Source organism: Perognathus longimembris, chromosome 5 (assembly GCF_023159225.1).
Source record: "Perognathus longimembris pacificus isolate PPM17 chromosome 5, ASM2315922v1, whole genome shotgun sequence".
NCBI classification, from domain to species: Eukaryota; Metazoa; Chordata; class Mammalia; order Rodentia; family Heteromyidae; genus Perognathus; species Perognathus longimembris.
The window spans coordinates 390,188-413,111 of record NC_063165.1 but is presented as its reverse complement, the minus strand read 5'-3'; the positions used below and the strand labels follow the sequence as shown (position 1 = coordinate 413,111).

At 45.9% G+C, this 22,924-nt stretch overlaps 1 protein-coding gene across 1 annotated transcript in view; it reads right to left on the bottom strand.

Annotated features, from left to right (window-relative positions):
* Window positions 1-3,948: 3,948 nt before the first annotated feature.
* The window catches only part of LOC125351373 (minichromosome maintenance complex component 3 associated protein), a 44,272-nt gene continuing 25,296 nt past the window's right edge, over window positions 3,949-22,924 (bottom strand). The window contains exons 19-29 of the mRNA XM_048346061.1: window positions 22,462-22,530; window positions 22,248-22,382; window positions 20,113-20,266; window positions 16,123-16,381; window positions 15,829-15,926; window positions 14,119-14,509; window positions 12,916-13,173; window positions 12,332-12,461; window positions 8,563-8,766; window positions 6,022-6,172; window positions 3,949-4,250 (exon numbers count right to left, since the gene is read on the bottom strand). Coding sequence (XP_048202018.1) covers window positions 4,092-4,250; window positions 6,022-6,172; window positions 8,563-8,766; window positions 12,332-12,461; window positions 12,916-13,173; window positions 14,119-14,509; window positions 15,829-15,926; window positions 16,123-16,381; window positions 20,113-20,266; window positions 22,248-22,382; window positions 22,462-22,530 — 2,008 coding nt within the window. The 3' untranslated portion in view covers window positions 3,949-4,091. The remainder of the gene's footprint in view (window positions 4,251-6,021; window positions 6,173-8,562; window positions 8,767-12,331; window positions 12,462-12,915; window positions 13,174-14,118; window positions 14,510-15,828; window positions 15,927-16,122; window positions 16,382-20,112; window positions 20,267-22,247; window positions 22,383-22,461; window positions 22,531-22,924) is intronic.

The following is a 22,924-nucleotide window of genomic DNA, read 5'->3' as shown; positions in this document are numbered from 1 at the left end:
CCCGCCGGCCCCGCCCACCGCGCAGCGCGCGCTCCTCGGCCGACGCCGCAGCCGCGTGGTCCGATGCCCTCCCAGCCAATCAGAGTGCAGCGAGACGAGCACCTGCGGGTCCCGACGGCCACAGTGGCGGAGCGCGAACCGCCTTACGCGGTGAGGGGCGGGCAGGAACTAAGCCGGAGGACGGGGGAATGGCCGATGGGCGTGGCCACGGTGAGGGGCGTATCCCTGTGGCTGGGCGCGCACGCCTAAGGCGTGGTCTGAGGCGTGTCCAAACAGCGGGGGGCGTGCCCTCTTGGTGGGCGTGGGCGATTGGGGGCGTGGCCACGTCGCAGGGGCCCACGCTGAGGGGCGTGGTCCTGAGGTGGGTGTGGCCCTGCTGAGGGGTGTGGCATCCGCGACCTGAAGGAGCTTGCTGAGGCACGGTGGCACCTGCTCTTGAGAGGAGAGTCCAGGGAAGGATATGGCCACCTTTGCCAGAGGAGCTACGAGGAGACCAGGAAGCCGAGGAAAGTGAGCCAGTCTTGAGCTGGGGTCGCGAGACACCCCGAAAAGATATCCACGGGGGAAGGGCACCCACACACCTCCTCCCTGTGGGGGGAGGGGCACCCTCACACCTCTTCTGTACCCACGGGGGGTGGGGGTGGGGGAAGGAGGGCATGCACACACCTCCTCTCTAATGAGACCTTCTTCTTTCCCTTGATAGAAATAAGTGAATACACAGCAATCAAATGGGTAAGACCAAACAAAGTACCGGGCTTTGCTATAGATAAAAAGTTGGCTTAGCCTGTGTTGGTGGCTCATGCCCATAATCCTAGTTGAGATCTGAGGATCACGGGTCAAAGTCAACCCAACCAGAAAGTCCTGAGACTTATATTGTAATGACCTGAGAGGGAGAAAATCCACAGAGGCACAGCTAAAGGTGGCAAAGAAGTTTTATTTACAACCCAGTAACCAGAACCAGAACAGCCTCCACCTCCTAATACTGGCCTGCGACTACCTTGTTCTGGGCAAACTACCCAGAACCCAGTCTTGACTTTCAAACCTTCAAAGGAGGGAGCTTCTATTCCTCCTTCCCACAGGCCTCTAGGCTCTCCACAGGCTTCAGGCCTCTCTGCAGGCTCTGGCACCTAGCAGCTCAGCTCCTCCAGCAGGCACCTCTTGCTGCTGCTTCCCTCTTTCTCACTACACACACACACACACACACACACACACACACACACACACACACACCGCCCTTCCTTTCTCCACTGCACGTCCTATATATGGGCTGCCACGCCCCTCTCCAACAGTTCTAACACCCCACCCCAAGCTGCCCACTGTCCAGCCACCTCAACAGCTCCTTAATGCCTTGCCCTCTCCAGAAATCTGATCCATGTGGACTTCCCAACCCTTTGGTTATCACAATATCTCCAAATTAACCACCAGAAAACCAGAAGTGGAGCTGTGGCTCAACATGGTGGTTAGAGTGCTAGCCTTGAGCACAAAAGCTCAGGAACAGCACCCAAGAAAAAGAAGGAAGAGGAGGAGAAGAAGGAGGAGGAGGAAGAGGAAAGGGGAGGAGGTCAAGGATCACAAGTTTAAATTCAGCTTCAGCTACACAGACCCTGGAAAGAAGGGAGGGAAGCAAAGAGAAGGTGATAGGAAAGAAGGAAAGAGAGAAAGAAGAAAAAGGAAAGAAGGGAAGGGAGAACAGAAAGCAGCTGAGTACCTAGCTCAAGAGGCCAACACATTAAATATGCTGAGATATTTGAGAACACCAGGGATACAGATGATCTTGAAAGAAACAGCTAGGCACCAGTAATCCTAGCTACTCGAGTAGAAGGCAGTTCTGAGGCTCACAGTTCAAAGCCAGCCAGCCTGGCCAGTTGACCATCTAAAAGCCAGAAGTGGAAATGTAGCTCAAATGGCAGAGTGCTAGCCTTGATCACAGAAGCCTAGGAACAGCACCCAGGCTCTGAGTTCAAGCCCCAGGGCTAGCATGCCTACAGGCACATGCGTGTGTTTTAAGGGAGAGAGAAAACTTAAGTATGATTTGTTGGTAAAAATCAGTACTCAGTTTCAGAGGCATAATCTTATATTGAACTTGTCTGTAATGTCTAATATAGTTAATCACCACAGTAATGATTTCAGTACTGTGTTCTCCTTTTCTGAGGGTCCAATTTGACCCCACACCCCCCCCCCCAGATTTCACCCTTTAGTACATATCTAACAAAACTCACAAGTAGACTTGAAAATAAAATTTTTTTCAAAAAGAGCAATGATAACAAGAGGAAGTCTTTGGCTGTTTATTTTTCCAATCCTGAGGCTTGAACTTGGCCCAGGCACTGCCCCTGAGCTTTTTTGCTCAATGCTAGTGTTCTACAACTTGAGACACAGCTCCACTTCTGGTTTTCTAGTGGTTAATTGAAGATAAAGAGTCTCATGGCTTTCCTGCCTGGGCTGGCTTTGAACCATGATCCTCAGACCTCAGCCTCCTGAGTTGCCACCAGCATCTGACTTGGCTTTTTTTTTTTTTTAACGGATACATATACACAGGAAGGAACAAAAGCCAGAGTACTTAACTTTATACTTTTTAGAAATATACAATGTGTCTCCACGACAATAACTGCCCTAAAAAAGTTTTAAGAGTTTGAGGCTACAGGCATTTTTTTTTTTTTTTTGGTACGTATAATGCTAATCTGGTATACCTAGGTTCTGGTGAGATGAATTTTCAGGGATTTTTCTGCCAAGGCTGGCTTACAACCTTGATCATCTTGCTGTCAGTCTTCTAGGAAGGTAGGGTGATATGTACATGCCACTGTACCCAGCTACCACTTAACAAAGAGTCTTGGAACTCTTCTGCTTGGGCTGACCAGACCTCAATCCTCCCAATCTCAACCTCCCAAATAGCTTTCATCTGCATGGGGCACACCTACTGGAACAGGTGAGTGCAGTTGCTTGCTGCAGGCAGGTAAAGATGTTGTCACTATGACATTCTGCCATGGTGATTTTTTACTTTGATGTTTGATTTTTTTTTTTTTTTTTTTTTGGCCAGTCCTGGGGCTTGGACTCAGGGCCTGAGCACTGTCCCTGGCTTCTTTCTGCTCAAGGCTAGCACTCTACCACTTGAGCCACAGCACCACTGCGGCTTTTTCTATATATGTGGTGCAGAGGAATCGAACCCAGGGCTTCATGTATATGAGGTGAGCACTTTTACCACTAGGCCATATTCCCAGCCCGATGTTTTTTAAATTTTCATTTTTTGTCAGTTGTGGGACTTGAACTCAGGGCCTGGGAGTTGTCCAAACTCTTTTGCTCAAGGATAGCGCTCTACTACTTTGAGCCACAGCTCTACCTCTTGTTCTCTGGTGGTTAATTGGAGATGAGTTGCAAGGACTTTCCTGCTTGACCTGGCTTCAAACCATGATCTCAGCCTCCTGAGTAGCTAGGATTACTGATGTGAGCCACTGGTGCCCAGCCATCTGCCATTTTTAAGAGAAAATGTAACTAAGTTATTTCTTAGCCTGATAGTCTCTAACAACTGGTTCCACAGTACATAGAGGATGGTCTGACCCTTTTGGTCTATTCCTCTCACTTGGCTTCACCAAGCTAGTATCTCCAGGCTTCTATCATGTCTTCTCAGGTACAATGTCCCTTTTTGCTTACCCAGAAACATGTGTCCATGTCCACACCAGGCACGCATGCACACACACACACACACACACACCTCTTAGTGTCAGGAATTGAGTTGGGTAGGCCTGGCAACCAGGGACTCTATATGCCTTATTTATCCCAGCATTTCTGATGTCTGGAACAGTAGACACAACTTTTCTAAGAGAATTAATTACCTGATAAAAATGTAAGCTACAAAGTCCCTCAGAGCATATGCTAGTGGGTGACAGTCTAAGAGGAGATAATGAAGCAGATGAGAATGTTGGTGATGTCATACATGAGGAAGTCTGGGCAGGATTTCATTAGAGATTCAGATGGTTTATTTGCATGATTAGTAATCACATTTCCAGAAGCACATCAAGCATCTGGAAATAACATAATTTTAGAAACATAGTTTAGAAACTATTCTGGCAAGAAGACCAGCTCTTTGGTCAGGCTGCTCAGATGTCTACCATGTCCAACAGTGCAGAAAGATGGAGCTCAGAGGCAACTTCCTCTTCCCTGGAGCTCTGGATCAGCCTTTCCAGGTGCTTCAGCCGTTCAGTCAGAGAGGTGCCCACTGTCTCTGAGAGCTGCAGCTGCTCCCTCGTCTTTGCAGTCTATTTGAATAAAAAAGAAACCAGCAGGTGAATTGTTCAAAAAGAAATATTCTCTTGGCCAGGTGCCATGGCTCACACCTGTACTCCTAGCTACTCAGGAGGCTGAGATCTGAGGATTGTGGTTCAAAGCCAAACCAGGCAGGGGAGCCCATGAGACTCTTATCTCCAATTATCCACCAGAAAACTGGAAGTGACACTGTGGCTCAAGTGGTAGAGCCTTGAGCTGAAGAGCTCAGGGACATGCACCCAAGCCCAGATAGAGTTCAAGCCCCACAAATGACCCCCCTCAAAAAAAAAAAATCACCAAAAGTAGTTTGAGGATGCAAATAAACTAAAGCCTATTTTCACTGAAGGAATAGAACTGGTTCATATTAACATCTGGGACTGTTGGGCCCACTGTCTTGGCATCTATCAGTCATCTGCCTCTTCTGATACTTGTGTAGCTCAATATCCTGTCAACATCCACTGTCATTGCTTTACCAGGCTCTCATCTTTGGACCTTTAGTTTGCTTTGTTATTATTATTTGCCAGTCCTAGGGCTTGGGGACTCAGGGGTTGAGCACTGTCCCTGGCTTCTTTTTGCTCAAGGCTAGCACTCTTATTTCTTGAGCCACAGCACCACTTCTGGCTTTTTCTGTTGATGTGGTGCTAAAGAATCAAACCCAGGGATTCATGCATGCTAGGCAAGCACTCTGCCACTAAGCCACATTCCCAGCCCTGTTTGCACTTTAATGCAATGCTACAATGAACATTTTTTTGTAAATTAAAGTTTTAACACTTGACAATTTCTTTAGGGTAGGATTAGTAAACCAATAAAAATAAACACTTTTTTCAGTATTTGTCAACCTGATAAACAATATGTTATCTTAGTTTGCTTTCCTCTTCTATTGAAGGGCTTCTCAAAGTTGCCACAGAAACATGCTTTTCCTTTCTGTGGCAGCACATATCTGTGATTAAAGTGCCTCTGACTCTTGAGACACAGAGGAAAGGACAGTGAGGGCTTTGGAACCAGTTAGATCTGGCTTTGAAAAGCAACATCAGTAACCCCAGCACTGGGAAACTGAGGCAGCCTAGGCTACATAGTTAAGACTCTATCTCAGGCTGGGAATATGGCCTAGTGGCAAGAGTGCTTGCCTCATATACATGAAGCCTTGGGTTCGATTCCCCAGCACCAACCACATATATAGAAAACAGCCAGAAGTGGCACTGTGGCTCAAGTGGCAGAGTGCAAGCCTTGAGCAAAAAGAAGCCAGGGACAGTGCTCAGGCCCTGAGTCCAAGGTCCAGGACTGGAAAAAAAAAAAAAAAGACTATCTCCAAAAACAAAGGGCTAAGAGTATTCCCCAGTTGTACAGTACTTGCTAAGCATGCCTGAGTTGATCCTCAAGACCATGAAAAAAAAACAAAAAAAAACCTCTGACCTTGATAAAATGGATAACCTGGAACGAGGCTACTGACTCCTGTGAGTTTAACTTAGTCTACTCCTGACATTCATTAATATTCCTAGAAGCAAGTCTGGGTGGTGCAAACATTCAGAAAGTATATGCACCACAAACAAAATCTGCTGCTACCATCTTATACTCTCAACGCACTTTCTATACATTGGTATAAAGTTAGAGGTTTTATTCAGCTCTTACATTTCAGTTCCATTCTGCATTTAGTTTACAAGTGGAAATTCAGAATTGGTGGGGTACCTACAAGACTGACTTAATAAAAAAAAAAAAACTTTGTTAGTTTTACATTTGCTAATGACAGATTTACTTTGTTCTCACCTGTGGACCAGTTACTGTAGATGCTTTCGCCATGGACTCAATATTACCAGGAAGAGATACTAGCGTCTGAGGAAGGTAGAGGGGAAGGGAAGTGGAATCTGTAAATGTTCCTGAGTCCTGAGACAACCACTGCTGAAGTTGATCTTCAAACCTGAAACATGTGATAAAGAATCCAGAAACACCTAAGCACTGAGAAGCAACACGAACGACCATTCCCTCTTCTGCTATGTGTACCGATATATTTTTACTAAGGATACAACCAGGTTATGGCATCAAAGAGAAACAGAAATGCACTTTTTAAAAAAATTAGTATTATTTAAAAATCTAACTTATATTTAATGAGAAATGTAGCATTAATCCCAAAATCATGGCTTCTATGTGTTTGTCAACATTTCTTATATAATTCTCTCATCTGGCTTTGGACTTAGTTTTGTTTTGTATTGGTACTGGGGTTTGATCTCAGGGCCCCATAGTCATTGAGCTTGCTTGCTCAGAGCCATGCTATAGTCAGTCATTTTTGCTGGTTAACTACAGATAGTCTTGAGTACTTTTCTGCTCAGACTGATTTCAAATCTCAGTCTTCAAGGTCTCCGTCTCCTAAGTATGATCATTGGCACGAGCTACAGCTGAATCTGAAGCTCATGAAATATCTCATGGGTTATACCAATGTGCGAATTACTCCTTCTAGTTTATAATTTAAAAATTAAGTCAGGCATGATGGCACATTTGTAGTTACCAGGGAGGCTATTGGGGGAATGACTTGAGGCCAGTCTGGGTAACACAGAGACCCCATCTCAAAAGAAAACGCACTTGTGCGCACGCACACATACACACACTTAGAGGAAGAGAACTCATCCCTCATCAAAAGCCACTAAAGGGTCCAGGTGCCAGTGGCTGATACCTATAATCCTAGCTACTCAGGAGGCTGAGATCTGAGGACCATGGTTCAAAGCCAGGCCAGGGTAGAAAAGTTCTTGATACTTTTTTCACCAATTAAACACCAAAAAGCCAGAAGTGGATCTGTAGTTCAAATGGCAAAGTGCCAGCTTTGAGCAAAAAAGCTCAGGGACAGCACTCAGGCTGAGTTCAAGCCCTAGAAACTGTAGAAAAACAAAACCACCCCTTAATTGGGTTTAGGAGCACAGGCCTATATTCCCAGCCACTTGGAGGTAGTGTAATGCCCACCTAGACAAAAGGTTAGTACTGCCCTATTTTAACTAAGGAAGTTGGGCCTGGCAGCTGTGCTTGCAATCCAAGGGACATGAAAGTATAGGTAGGAGGACTGCAGTCTGAAGTCAACCATAGGCAAAAACAAAAACTAAAAAATAACTAAAGCAAAAGAGGGCTGGGAATGTGGCTCAAGTAATAAAAGTACCCACCTAGCCAGCTCAAAGCAAAGTTCAAAACCCCAGCACTGCCAATAAATAAATAAGCAGCTAATACTTAAATTATACAGACATAAGTAAACCCACCTTTGGAAATGATTAATTTATTAACTCTTACAACATATATTTATCAAGAGCCACCAAATGAGGCCCATTCTAAGGATAGGAATATAGCACTGAAACTAAACAGACAAGGCCCACCCAAAGCCACTTAACACTTTAGTGAGGTAAGACAAAGAATGTGTAAGAATGTAAATAGTCTGAAGGTAAGAAAGACAACAAAGGGAGAGAAACAGAGAGTGAGGGCTAGCAAGGAGAGCTTAGCATAGATGTTTGAGCAGAATGTCCATGGAGTCAGCCCTTGGGGGTCATAAGTCTCAGGCAACAAAAACAGCAAACCCACAGGTCAGAAAAAAGATCCAGGACAAATCACACAGTGGCTGGGCCACCTCAGCATTTGCTTTTCATTTTGGGTGAAGAAGAAAGCCTCCAAAAAGCTGTGAGCAAAGGAGTAATGTGACTTCTGTTTTAATAGCAAAGCACCCTCTTCTCAGCTAAGACTGGACTACAGCTACCCCACAAGCAAGACAAAAGAAGCCTGGATCAGCTTCATAAACAGTTCAATCCCAAGTCTATTGGGACTTGGGGGTTGGGGTGCATGAGTCCCAAACATTTGGCCTAGGTGGCTAAAGGAATGGAATTGCTACCAACAGAGAAGACTTCTAAAGGAGGGTCTGGTTGAGGACACATCAAAGGGAGTGAGGCAGAAAGGAGAGTCAGCTCCAGCCCCTGCCTGTCCAGTATGGAACAGTCCACTAAAGCCTCAGGCCCACCAAGGGCAGAAATCCAGCAGTCAACCAGAGTCCAGCACTCACCATCTTGTTAAGTAGGCTTAGTTTCACATATTTTTCATTACAAAACACAGACGCTCAGTAATAACCAGCAGTCAATTTTAAAAATAAATGAAAACGAGGCATTTCTTACTCTAAGTGCCTAGTACTTACTTTGCCCTTTAAAAAAGAAAAAACCAAGTCTCACCACTACACTCTTCCTTGCAAGCACACTGCCCTTCTCCACTTTTGCTGTCTACTCAGCAGCTGGTCTCCATCCTGCAAAGAAGCAGAGTAGATGCATGCACAGGGAGGAAGGGCTTTACCTCTTGTTCTCCTCCTTCTCTAGCAGCAGGCTGCTGGACAGACACTGTATCAGGAGCTCCTCCGCAGAGGCTCCGCGCATCAGGTCCTCTGCACTGGGACTCCCCTTTGGGCCACGCTCTGTGCTTCTCTTCCCTTTCTGGTGCACTTGAAGCAATGGAGTAGGAAAATTGCTTGCAGAAGGATGATAAGACTTTATCCCTAAACTGTAAGAACATGCATTGAAGTGCTAATGATCAGATCAGGAGAGAGAATCTCTACAGCCTAATGAAGCACTTGGACACAGCTGCACCATGTGGTCACTCTAGGAACCTCATACCTGCATAGTTTCTTGGAATGGCTCATGTACAGGTCTTGGACCTGCATGTGGGCTTTATTCAAATAAAGGAATATAACCCTCATTGTGGTAACATTCTTTTTCTTTTTTTTTTTTTTTTTTTGCCAGTCCAGGCTCAGGGCCTGAGCACTGTCCCTGGCTTCTCTTTGCTCAAGGCTAGTACTCTGCCACTTGAGCCACAGTGCCACTTCTGGCCGTTTTCTGTATATGTGGTGCTGGGGAATTGAACCCAGGGCTTCATGTATAGGAGGCAAGCACTCTTTGCCACTAGGCCATATCCCCAACCTCTATGGTAACATTCTTAAAATTCTTTACATTTAGCTCTTAAATCCATCTGGAAGTAATGTTTGCAGATGGTAGGAGAGAGAATGTGATATATTTTTTTTCCTCTAAACAGATGTCATTATCTGTCTTATTTTTACATGGCACTATTGTCACATACAGTTCTATTTTTGTACTTCACATTCTGTTCTATGTTTGCTCTAACATTACCACATAATTTGAACCACTTTGCAGTATGCTTTGATATCAAGTTAAATAGATCTTCATTTTCTTGAAATTACTGCAGTTTCTTACCTTGATGAATTTCAGAATCAACCTATCAGTACCAAGGAGAAAATCCTACTAGTTTTGGTTTTTTTTTTTCATTAGGAATGTCTTAAGGAAGTGAAGTTGTGGCTCAAGTAGTTCACCTTGAGCAAAAAAAAAAAAAAAAAAAAAAAAAAAAAAAAAAAAAAAAAAAAAAATGGGGAGCAGGGGAGCAAGAGCACAAGACCCTGAGTTCAAGCCTGAATACTATTAAAAAAAAAAAAAAAAGCCTTGACTTTTTATGGTTTGAGATCTGACATATTTACTGTATTATGTCTTCGCACTGACAAAACTAGCATGCTCTGAACTCATTCAGTTTCATTTTTCTATTCAGGGTCCTGAACACTCTCTTAACAGGGAATTAGAATTCTCTAATTAGTTCATGCCCATGCTTCCACCTCCACTTTTTTTTGGGTGGTTAAACAGAAATAAGTCTCAAGGCTGGCTTCAAACTGGGATCCTCAGATCTCAGCCTCTGTGTACACTGTGATTTTTTATTTTTTTATTTTTGGTCATGGAGCTCAAGGCTAGTGCTCTACCACTTTGAGCCACAGTGCCATTTCCTGTTTTCTGGTGGTTAATTGAAGATAAGAGTCTCCTAGACTTTCCTGCCCAGGCTGGCTTTGAACTGGGATACTCAGATCTCAGCCTCCTGAGTAGCTAGGATTACAAGTGTAAGCCACCAACGCCCGGCCTGTGAAAAATATTTACAGGTTGTAAATTCACTGTTTACTGTGCTGAAGTCTAGATAGTCCTAAGGGTGTGGCTATTAAATGCTATAAACTAGTCGCCATACTAGCTGAAAATGACAATTCTCCTTTGAGCATTTATGCTAATCTACCCCATGGGTTTGACTCTGGACAAGACTTGCAGGATGACAGGCAAAAGCGGTGACAACATGGGCACACAAGCTGATTCTGACTTCAGTATCTCTTACCAATAAGTATAGTTTTATTTTTCGGTAATTTTTGGCAGATAGCCTTACGAAGTTAAAGAAGTTAATTTTAACCCAAACTTGACAATAAACTTTATCAAGAATGAATGTTTAAAAAATACACCTTAAGGCTGGGAATATAGCTTAGTGGTAAAGTGCTTGCCTTGCATGCATGAAGCCCTGAGTTTGAATCCTCTGCATCACATAAACAGAAAAAGCCGGAAGTGGTGCTTTGGCTCAAGAGGTAGAGGCTAGCCTTGAGCAAAGAGAAGCCAGGGACAGAGCTCAGGCCTTGAGTCCGAGCCCCAGGACTGGCAAAAAAAAAAAAAGAAATGCACCTTAGATGTGCTCCATGGCTCAAAGAAGTAGAGCAGTAGCCTGACCTGAAGAGCTCAGGAACAGTGCCAAAGTCCAGAGTTCAAGCCTCACCAGCAACAAAATAAAAAGATGCACCTTAATGCTAACTGAAATGATCATTTATAGTGCTGTTGTAGAAATACGTTATATTAATAAATATCTACTGTTGGTATTGTTTTGTTTGGGTTTCTTTTCTTTTTTTGTCGTTGAGGGGTTTGAACTCAGGACCTAGGCATTGTCCCCAAGTTTTCTCACTCAAGGCTAGCACTCAATCACTTTGAACCAGAGCACCATTTCTGGTTTTGTGGTGGTTAACTGGAAGTAATAGTCTCATGGACTTTTCTGCCCAAGCTGGCTTCAAACTGGGATCCTCAGATCTCAGCCTCCTGAGTGGCAAGGATTACAGACATGAGCCACTTGGACCCGACATTGTTTGGATTTCTTTTGGCACTACCAGGGACTGAATTTAAGGCCTTGTACTTTCTAGACTGGTGCTCTACCACTTGAGCACAATTCCCATCAGACGATACTGTTCATTTTGGGAGAAAGAAAATATTTAGGTGTTGCAACGCTAAATGTGCTATCACTTTGCAAATGCCAATTCTACCAAGTCAGGTTTCTTTTTTTTTTTTGGCCAGTCCTGGGCCTTGGACTCAGGGCCTGAGCACTGTCCCTGGCTTCTTCCCGCTCAAGGCTAGCACTCTGCCACCTGAGCCACAGCGCCCCTTCTGGACGTTTTCCATATATGTGGTGCTGGGGAATCGAACCGAGAGCTTCATGTGTAGGAGGCAAGCACTCTTGCCACTAGGCCATATTCCCAGCCCCCCAAGTCAGGTTTCTAAGTTAGATGATGCCAGGTTTTTTTCTGCCCTCTTCAGTTACTGTCATCTGACAGAGAGATATGCTTATTATCTTTGTACAAGGTTGTTTTTTTTTTTTGTTGTTGTTGTTGTTTTCCTATCAGTGGTTGAGCTTGGACTCAGGGCCTGGGCGATGTCCCTGAGCTCTTTTGCTCAAAGCTAGTGCTCTACCCCTTTGAGTCACAGCTACACTTCTGATTTTCTTTCTTTTTTTTTTTTGGCCAGTCCTGGGCCTTGGACTCAGGGCCTGAGCACTGTCCCTGGCTTCCTTTTGCTCAAGGCTAGCACTCTGCCACTTGAGCCACAGCGCCACTTCTGGCCGTTTTCTGTATATGTGGTGCTGGGGAATCGAACCCAGGGCCTCATGTATATGAGGCAAGCTCTCTTGCCACTAGGCCATATCCCCAGCTCCCTACACTTCTGATTTTCAAGTGGTTAACAGAGGTAAGAGTCTCATGAAGACATTTCTGTCCAGGCTGGCTTTGAACCGTGATCCCCAGATCTCGGCTTCTTAAATAGCTACAATTACAAGTATGAACCACTGGAATCCAGCTAGAATGGTTTCTATGATATGGTTTGTCAGAACTAGCCTGGAACTGGACTCAATTTACCAGATGTTAACTTTCTCTCTTCACTTTTGGATGAGAACATGGTTTAGGACAGAAACAGAAATAAACACTGCACATAGACCTCACCGTCGCTGACTCAGCTGTAGCTCCTTCTGTGTCTGCACTCTGGCTTGTTCCCATGACAAAGGAACATCAAATTTTTTCAAATCGTTTTTAAAAAAATATACACATATCTGACCATCTTCACTCAGTGCCTCTGAGAAAACAATATAAGAACAGATTTAAAAACACTCAAAAGAGCAACAGGTGACTACTTGATACTTCCCACTGCTTTAAGAACAAGCATTATAAATAATGTGACTCCCATTCTTGAGCTAGATGGATGCTTGAGTGTCCGCGGTCACTTATGGTACAAGCAGGCTTACATCCAGAGTTTGGGGGTCCAGAAATGACTCTCAGTGCCTCAGAGCTCTCCTCAAGAGGCAGCACAGGAGGCCTGTTTCAGAGAGGGGAGCCCAGGCTCTCCTGGAACCTTATTGGCAATTCCCACTGTTTACAAGTATCTGGAAATCACTGGCCTTAGAGGGAGGGCCTAAGAAAAGGGAGAGTGGAAATCCAGAGGAAAAGAAACACCTCATCCATGCCTTTCTGTGTTCAAACTGTATCAGGAAGTCTGAAAAGCTGGACTGAGGGCACCAAGGACTAACTACCTGACATGACAGGGAGCTTAGGGGGTATCCAATCCCTCAGCTTGTGGTTGATGCACAAGGCAATGACGTCGTCCCAGGGAACCTCGGCGACTGAGGGCCCTGCCCCCGGCCTCAGGGAGAGGCTCTTGCCCTTCCACTGGCAGTAGGTCTTGCGGAGCAGGTTTTCCACCTGGGACTGGAGCACTGGCCGCGTCTGCTGTGAGCTGGGGATCTGGGAGGCATACTGGATGACCATGGAGCACATGGGGAGCCAGGGAGCTGTGGAGGGAAAAAGGCCTCAGGTTATAGGATTTGCCAAAACACTGGTAAAAATGCCTATTAGTCTCATCTCCCTTGGATTTCTGAGGCAGGGCCTTTCTGGCCTCAAACTCCCAGTCCCCCTTCCTCTGCCTCTCTAGGGCTGGGATTAGAAGTATGAACCACCGTGCCCAGCTAAAACCAATCTGGATGCTCTGTATCTCTTTAGGAGAGGGCAAGTGTGTAGCTGAGAAGTCTGCTCTCAGATGTGTATATGGTGTAACCACAGCTGCTGGGGGAAGTGCAGCTCATTGTCCAGGGGAGTGTGCACCGATACCCCAGCCCACAACACGGCTCATCCCAGCTCAACTGCCCAGACACAGTCAAACCAACAGCCTGGAAAGCGTGGGGGGTCTTGGTTGAGGGTGAATGGCTCAACCCCCTAAGGTTCTTTCAGTACAAGTCACCTAGTAGAGACCAAATGTCACAGCCTCACAGGGTACCTGAAGCCCAGAGGGAGTGCCCAAAGGGGGCATGGAGACTGAGGCACGAGTGTGGCCAGGCAAGCAGCAAGTGGGCTGGTTCCCTTCCAAAAATACTCCCTCAGGAAGCAGCAGCCCTGGATTCACTAAGTCTCAGACTCACAGCCAGGAATATGCAACATGCCAGACTGCCTAGGCTCATGCTTCCTGCACCAGCCCATCTGCTCAGGTAGCCAGGACTTGTGGAGCAGGCAGAGCAGACCCAGAGTGATGGAGGAAAGGACCACAGCCCCTGCACCACAAAACTCCTGGTTTCCTCTGCCTATGAACCCAAAAGCAAGCGTAGGCAGATATACACCTAAGGTGGACTGTGGGCCTTACACTGGAACCTAAGACCAGCTATGCTGTCACTACAGAAAACAAGAGGCTTGTCTAGGGCTAAGCCCTCTGCTCCCAGCTCAGCAGCATCACATATATCACATACCTCCTGGGGGCGGAAGGTCCAACTGAGGAAGCTGGAACCCAAGTACAGCCTGCTTTAGCCAGGCCAGGTGCTCCGGGGAGTTCCAGTGCAGGTGAGGAAGCCGCTGACTGCCTCCTGCCTCAGCAAACTCAGTGACAGGCCAGGAGAGGTTACAAAGCTGCTCTGAGGATACCACAGAGGCCAGGAACTGCAGGACGCTGTTGAAGAGCTCCACAATGGCGCCGGGCTCCTGGGAAGCCAGGCCAGCCAGGCGCCGCTCCTTTCTATCATGGAAAAAACGGCCACTAAACTCATGGCCAAGGCCATCCTCGACATATTGAATGAGAGTCTGGCAGCAGAGGTCCAGGGCTTGGGGGCAGTGAGAGACCAGCCACTCTACTGCGTGAGTAACCTGAGAACAAAGACCATCGAGAGAGGTGGCACACCATCACATTGGTTTTCAAAAGTATGCTTTTCTATTGTTGCTTTTGTTCTTGTTTCAGAACAAGCTTGTTGAGCAGATAGTCTACCAGCTGAGTCACATCCTTTTTGCTTTCAGTATTTTTTTGAATTAGTGTTGCACATATGCACAAGCCAGCTTGGATTATTATCCTTCTGTTTAGGATTCCCTATATGGCATCACATTCAACTCCCAAAAGCTTTCTAAAAGGGGTTGTTGCCATTCTTCCTAAGCCTTCCTGTATGAGCTGCCACCAAAGCACTAGGCTTTCTGTCCAAACAGGAAAGGGCACAAAGCTCCTTCTGCAGTTAACTCTGGCTTTTGTTCAGCTCTGTAGACAGATCTGACAGGGTCCCAAGACAGGGATCCCCTAAGTCTCAGCCAGCTGAGGAGTGGGCTACAGAATCCCTGCGGAGGGGACCCACGCCTCAGGAAGCTGGCTACACACCTTCTCACCACCCACAGGAGCAGAGATTCATCTTCCCAGCCCCAGTACTGTGGCTTTCCTCAGTGCCAGGAAGTCTCACAGCTGTACTCCCTCGTTTTCCTGTACTCACTGGATTTCACATGGTGCTGGGGAAGAACCTTCACACAGGCCAATCCCACCACCAGCCAGCCACATCCCCAGTCCTCGCAGTTACTTTCCTGGCACCAATTTCCCTAAACACAATTGTCAGAAATCCCAGGTAGCATTATTTCTTTACATACTCTAAGGACAATCATCCAAGAAAAGTAATCTAACCAAACCTGACATTTAGAGATAAAATATAAATGGTCATATTTTAAATTTATAAAAATAAAACAAAATCAGGCATTGATGGCTCACATTTCAAATCCTAATTTCTAAGGAGGCTGAGATCTGAGGATGGTGGGTCAAAGCCAGCCTGGGCTGGAAAGTCCATGAGGCTCTTAGCTCTTAATTAAGCAGCAATACTCTAGAAGTGGTAAAGCATTAGCCTTCAATATGTGCAGGGACGGCACCCTGAGTTCAAGCCCTAGACCAGCATGTGCACAAACACACAAACACACACACTCTAATAATAATAAATACAATACAAAACTAAAAAATTTACACAAATGGTTTAATTTGTTGCTGATAGATGGTATATGGCAATTTTTTTCTTTAATTTGTCTGCTTCTAACTTTAGAAAATTATCTGTATAAAATGCAAAATTAAAATTGAAAGCACTGAATATACAAAATTTAGTGTAGATCAAAAGGGAAAAAAACCAAAGTATTTCAATGGCTCTTTAACAATAATGGTTCCTTACCTTCAACGTGCCTTGTAAATCATTGACAGAATCAGGGATCTCAACAACAATATAATCTGAAATCAATTTAGCGGAAATCAAATCCTGTAGCATCAAACCTTTAAAAAGAAAGAGAGTGGTGACAAGTGATGACACTACCTGAGTACCTGTGCCCCAGTGCTATTCCTCACCTGACCTAACCTGCTGTGAACAGGCACAGAGGGGAGCGAGTCCCATGGCTCCCACCACTGTCCTGAGGCCCTTTCTCAGACTCAGTTCCACCCAATGAGTAAGCAACGCCATTTCTTCACTCACCATCTTCCACTTCTTTCCCAAGAGCATGTCGTCTAGAGCTGGGAACAAGAACTACCAGCGGGAGTGCAGGCTGGAAAGGCTTAGCCTGCAGGAGCTGCTTCAGCTGCAGCAAGGCCGACAGCCTGTACACATCCTCTTCTACTGTGTCTTCATTCTTCACTTTGGGGGGAAGCAGCAGCATGAGCCCACTGGCTCCCAAGAGGTCTTTCTGGGCCTCCACGGCATCCAGGGCGCCATCACTGAGAGTACCATGGGCCACCTGCAACAGCACAAGAGGAATGAGCAGTGGAGCATCTATCCCAGCATCCCAGCGCAAGAGCAGCCAAAGCACTTCATCCAGGGCTAGCTCAAGGCTAGCTATCCCTCTACCATTACACACACACACAACACACACACGCACGCACGCACGCACGCACGCACACCCCGGTCCAGCTTTTTGGAATTGAACCCAGGGCCTCATATTTACGAGGCAAGCACTCTTGCCACTAGGCCATATTCCCAGCACTGGTCCAGATTTTTGTCTGAAAGTATAACAGACTTCCCTGGCCAGGATAGCTTCAAACCACAATTCTCCTGGGACGATGGACACCAGTGGATCACACCTATGATCCTAGCTACTCAGGAGGCTGAGATCTGAGGATCACAGTTTGCCAGGGCAGATGAATCCTTGAGGCTCTTATGTCCAATTAAACATCCAAAAACTAGAAGTAGAAGTGTGGTGGAGCACCAGCTGTGAGTAAAAACAAAAACCAAGTGAGGGCTCAAGGCCCAGAGTTCAAGCCTCACTACTGGCACACATGTATGTGCATACCACCACAGGAAGGGAGAAGGAGGGAAGGAGAGAGGGAGAGGAGGAAGAGAGAAGTGGGGAGGGGGAGAGAGAGATTTCTAGTCTAGGGGAAGACTATTTCTCATTATACATCAGATGTAACTATTGAACTTTTTTTAAATCTATACACAAGTATGAGTTTGACTAAACATTTTAAAAGTAAAAACAAGACTAAACTAATTTCTAGTAGGTGAAACATGACTCTGTAGTCACAGAAAACAGAAAAGAATGCACACCAAGAAGTTGTGACCACTGTGTGTCAAGAGAACAAAAGTTTCTTCACACCTCCTTTTTCTTTTTTCTTGTTTCTCTGGCTTTTTACATGCATTATTGTTCCATTCAGGAAATTAAGTGTTAAAATTTAAACAAAACAACATAATGAAAAACCCCACCATAACCAAACTACAATTTGAAAAAGTTCTAGGAACAGAAAGAATGCAGACTGGATCACCAACTGCAGTGGGCAGAGAAGGATGGGTGCAGACTCTGCTAAGAAAAAAGGATGGGTGCAGAATCTGCTAAGAACAGCTTGGGCTCCAAGGCCATACAGCCATCCCAAGGGAGAGTAGACTGAGCTATGCTCCAAGCACCTAGCCACCTAGTCCTCAACAGACTGGTACTGCAACTATAACCATCCTATTATGGGGGGAAAAAAGTCATGCCCAGCCAGGATCACAGAGCTAGCTATAGGAGCAGCCATGGACACCACTGTGCTCTGCTGGGCTTCGCTCTACCCGCCCCCCATCCATTGGGGGGGGGGGGGTCCTGGGCTTCTCTGCCTCTTCCGTGGGTGGTCCTTTCTCGCTCTCTCACGTCCCCTGGCCAGTAGGGATTAATCGAGGAAACGGGGACACCAAGTAGCCTCAGTTCGCGTGTGGATGGGAGACCCCATGCCCGCCAGCCCAAGAAAGACACGGGCGCGTGGGAGTCCCGGAGAAAGCCTCTGGGGCGTTCTGGTTTATTCAAAGGAGGAGCCAACAATTTATACCCCCAAAGGCGGGCACAGGAGAGGGGCTACTGGTTGGCTAAAAGGACTGTCCCTCAGGTGATGTCACAGAACTTCCTCTAAACTTCCTCTATGGGCAGAGACCACAGCCCCCCAAGGACTGGGTTTCTGGGGTCCCCGCCATTGCACATGTGCTCGCCCCCAGAGGCAGGGGGGGCATCTCTTCCAGTTGAAGGTGGAAGGAGAAGGGATGGGCTAAAGCCAGCTGTGCCCTCTTAAAGGCGCAGCTGTCCCCAACAGTGCTCAACACTGAAAGCTGTTCTACTCCCTTGCAGGGCTCCTCTCTCTTTCTCTCTCTCTCTCTCTCTCTCTCTCTCTCTCTCTCTCTCTCTCTCTCCTCCCTCCCTCCCTCCTTCTCTTCTCCATTTCCCTTCTCCTCTCCTCTCCCTCTCATGTCTGTAATCCTAGCTACTCTAAAGCCAGCCCAGGCAGGAAAGTCCAGGAGACACTTATCTCCAATTCACCACCAGAAAGCCACAAGTGGAGCTGTAGGGTTCAAGATGTAGACTGCCTGGCCTTGAGCAAAAAGAGCTCAGGGACAGCACCTCCACCTTGAGTTCAAGCCCTAGGACCACCACCACCAAAAATCAAAAGTATTTAAATTTTCACAATATTTTACACTTATCCTCTTTTTCCTGGTGCTAGAGATTACACCCAGGACTTCAACCATGCTAAGTATGCATTCCCAAGCCCCTCATTTCACAGGAAAATTGGACTAATTCTAATTAAATAGCAATACTATGCCTTAAAGAAGTAACATGTTGCTGAAAATTTTTAAGTTAAAATGTACAACATCACAGTGCAGAAACAGTCCAAGTGCAGCACCAAAACAATGATGAATTCGTAGTGTTTGGAGTGATCAAACTTTGGTCAGTCCTGAAGCAGTATCTACCCTGAGCTGGATGACAGCTGGGAAATAATGCAGTGCTATTTTCAATACATAAAAAGCGTACACTGGTTTCATTTCCAAAGCTAAAATCTACTTAAAAATAGGTTTGCATTAAACAAAACTTCTCAGGGACCCAATTAGGCTATAGAAACACAAAGAAGAAAAATTAAGAGTTTGTAATAAAAAAAACTGTTCAATTTAAATGTAAACTAAAAACTACATAGAAATGACCAATTGCAGAGCTTTTCACTAACTAGCATCTGATACAGTGATATATGCATAGGATTAAGCATTGATGTCTATTGTTAGCATCTAATGTGTCAGGAAGCTAGTTTAGCATGTTAAGAAAACAGCCACAAAGCACATGAAATGTAACAATTGTTACATGGTTGTGAACACTGTTTCTCATCTTCCTTGAATTTGAGTTACAAGCGACTCGAGGAGTAGTCAGGGCTTCTGAGTTATGTGTACAACATCATGGGTGAAGCTGAGGACACAGTTCAGTGGAACGTGTATGCCTGCTGTACCAGCCTGGGGTTTGTACCCCAGCACTGGAGTAGCTGGACCTGCGCATCCTCACGATGGCTGAGTTGACACAAGAGGTTGATGGCAGCCACAGCTCACTGCATGCTACGGTTTGGATCCTGAGTGTCACCAGCTTGGCACTATTGGGAAGTGGTGAAACACAAGAAGTGTAGGGCCTAGCAGAGGCATTAGGCCATTAGAAATATGCTTTTCAAAGGGACTGTAGGACCCCAGACCCCTTTCCCATCCTCTGTTCTATTATTTAGCCACAATACGAGCAGTGTTTCTCTACTATATGGTGCCAGCCATAATAGGCTGCTGCATAGATAGGCTCAAAAGTGACAGCGCCAGCCATGGACTGAAACCTCCCAACTGTGAGTGGAAATTAACTTTTGCACTTCCTAAACTGATCATCTCAGGTTTTTGTTACATTAATGGAAAATGGACTAGTACTTTGAACTCTTCTGAAATCCAGCCTGGACTCTTGCCTCCTGAGTGGCTAACTTATGAGCACAACATGAATAACCAGCACCTGGGCAGCCTTGACTCATTCTAAATAGGTGTCTCGAATATTACTGAGATGTGAGGACAGATAACAACACTAGCTTCTGAGCCTGTCCTTCCATTTTTGGAAACAATGGTAGGAAAAAGTAGTACAGAATCCCAATGATGTCCGAGGGTGAATGACAGTAATGGAGTCAGGGAAATAAGTAAATGAAGTATGAAGTGACTGTCTCTCACCTTTATGCACACATTCACAGACACTGTCTGACCCCCTTTGCTGCTGAGTGCGTTAGCAATGGCGAGGGTCTCCATCTCCCCAGCACTACGGCACCTATCACTCGCCACACCATCATCTCCCATGAACTTGACCTTTAGCCAATTTGTTAGGATTCTGTAGATAAATAACATTTGAGGAACAATCAAATTCTAAATTTTAAACTATGGAGATTTTCAGAAAAAGAAAAAAAATACCCGAGATGTAGGCCTACAGACAACAAATCTTATGTGAAACTGACATGGAAAAACAGGGTGCCTTTTTCTTTCTTTCTTTTTTTCCCCAGTCTTAGGGCTTAAACTCTGGGCCTGGGCTGTCTGACCTCCTTTTGCTCAAGGCAGGTGCCCTACAGCTTGCGCCACAGTGCCACTTCTGGCTTTTTTTAATAGTTTATTGGAGATGAGAGTGTCACAGACTTTCCTGCCTAAGCTGGCAGGAACCATGGCCCTCAGATCTCAGCCTCCTGAGTAGTCAGGATTACAAACGTGAGCTACTGATGCCCGGCTAGAGTGTCATTTTTAAACAGGAGTTATGCCGGGTTTTTCTGGTGAGAGAAAAGGCTAGTTATGAAACTGGCTCTTCTAATGTGATTTAAGATTGTGAAACATAGAGAAAAAATTCTGAGCAAACAAAAATGCCTCTGCTGTCTAAAATACACATTTTACCGAAGAAAATTATTCATGCCCAAACCCTCAAGAATTCCTGTGATATATATTAGCAAATAAAAAAGTAGCTGTTGAAAAAAATCAATCAGCCAGGGGGTGGGAATATGGCCTAGTGGTAGAGTGCTTGCCTCACATACATGAAGCCCTGGGTTCGATTCCTCAGCACCACATATATAGAAAAAGACAGAAGTTGTGCTGTGGTTCAAGTGGTAGAGTGCTAGCCTTGAACAAAAGGAAGCCAGGGACAGTGCTCAGGCCCTGAGTCCAAGCCCCAGGATTGGCAAAAATAAATAAATAAATAAAAAGGAGGAGGACCCAGGCTCAGGTACACACCCAGGTGGGCAATAAGATCCTATCACAAAGTAACCAGGAAAAAAAACAGGGCTGAAAAACAACAAAGCAAGAGAAAAACATAAAGGGGATTCACATAGGGGAAGCTGAAGTCAAACTCTCCCTATTTGCAGACAACATAATCCTAGAAAGTAAAATGGAACTATAGAGAATAAAAACTATAAATTACCTAAGAGTCAAAAGCTAAGAAGAGGAGTTGAGAGGCTGGGGATATGGCCTAGTGGTAAAGTGCTCGCCTCACATACATGAAGCTCTGAGTTTGATTCCTCAGCACCACATATATAGAAAAGGCCAGAAGTGGCGCTATGGCTCAAGAGGTAGAGTGCTAGCCTTGAGCAAAAAGAACACAGGGACAGAGCTCAGGCCCTGAGTTCAAGCTCCAGGACTGCCCCCCCCCACCCAAAAAAAAGAGGAGTTGGCTCAGTTGGTAGAGTGTTAGGAAATGATCAAAAGTGTCAGGTACCGAGTTCAAGTTCTGGTCTCTGACCATAAAAAGAAGTACACTCTAATCAGAATGCCTTAGTTTAGCTTAAAATAACAACTTACATTATCTGAACTAAGATTACTGCTAAGTATATGAAATTAAAATGAAAATGAACTTGTGTCCACTTCAGAGCTGGGGATGTGACTCAGTGGTAGAATGCTTGCCTAGCATGCCCAAGGTCAAGTGTTCAATCCCTAGCACTGCAAGAAAAACAAGAAGACCCTTCTACAGTGCCAACTTCACGGCATGCACAAAACAGATTGCGAATTTAAGGACAAGAGGACTACCCTCACCAGAGCCCATCCATGGCTCAGCCTGCCCCAGACTTGTTTTTTGTTTTTTCTTTTCTTTTGCCAGTACTGAGGCTTGAACTCAGAGCCTGGGCACTGTCCCTAAGCTTCTCTGTGCTCAAGGTTAGAGCTCTACCACTTGAGCCACAGAGCCACTTCCGGCTTTTACTGTTTTATCTGGTACTGAGGAATTGAACCTAGGGCTTCATGCATGCTAGGCTAGCACTCTGCCCTAAGTCACATTCCCAGACCCCTGCCCCAGAATCTTGAAGAAGCATTTGCACTCTGAAACAGAAACCCTCCCTTACCTGCCAGGACTCCCTGGAGATTGCTCTTCTCCATCAGGTAAGACTAGCACTAGTTTCCAAAACACTTGCTCCCGGGTCACAGGGAAGTGCTCAGCCACAAAGGATGGCAGGTCCAGAGGCGCCCAGGCTGCCTTGCTGGAAAGAAGAAACGGCCCAGGGTGAGCCAGTGTGTGGGCTCCCAGGCAGAAGCAGCACACAGGCAGGGCTGACAGACCTGAGCAGCTGCTGGTGAAAGTGCTGAACCTTCATCTGGTGAGCTGTCTCATTTCTGAGCCGTCGCAACCTATAAGGAAAGGAAGAAAGACATCAAGTCTACAGGCAGAGGCTGGAAAGGATCTACTGATATTTCAGAGAGAAAGCTAATTGACTAGTGTCTCCTGATGGGGAAGATGAGAAAACGTTTTATAATAAATGATAGATGGACAGGAAGCCAAGTGCTAGTGGCTCAAACTCTGGGAGTAGAGATCTGGCTGCTGCTGACCTGGAGGAGCTGTCAGCATGACAGTAAGAGAGGTCACCAGAGATGGGAAGAGAAGGCACAGGAGTGGCGGGGGGGGGGGGGGGGGTCTGAGGGAACTGGGGCAGGGAATGTGGGTGGCAGAAGAAACTGGGCAAGACCACATGCATGACAGCCAGAAGTCAGAGGAAGCACGCCAACCACAGGGCTCTAAGAAGGT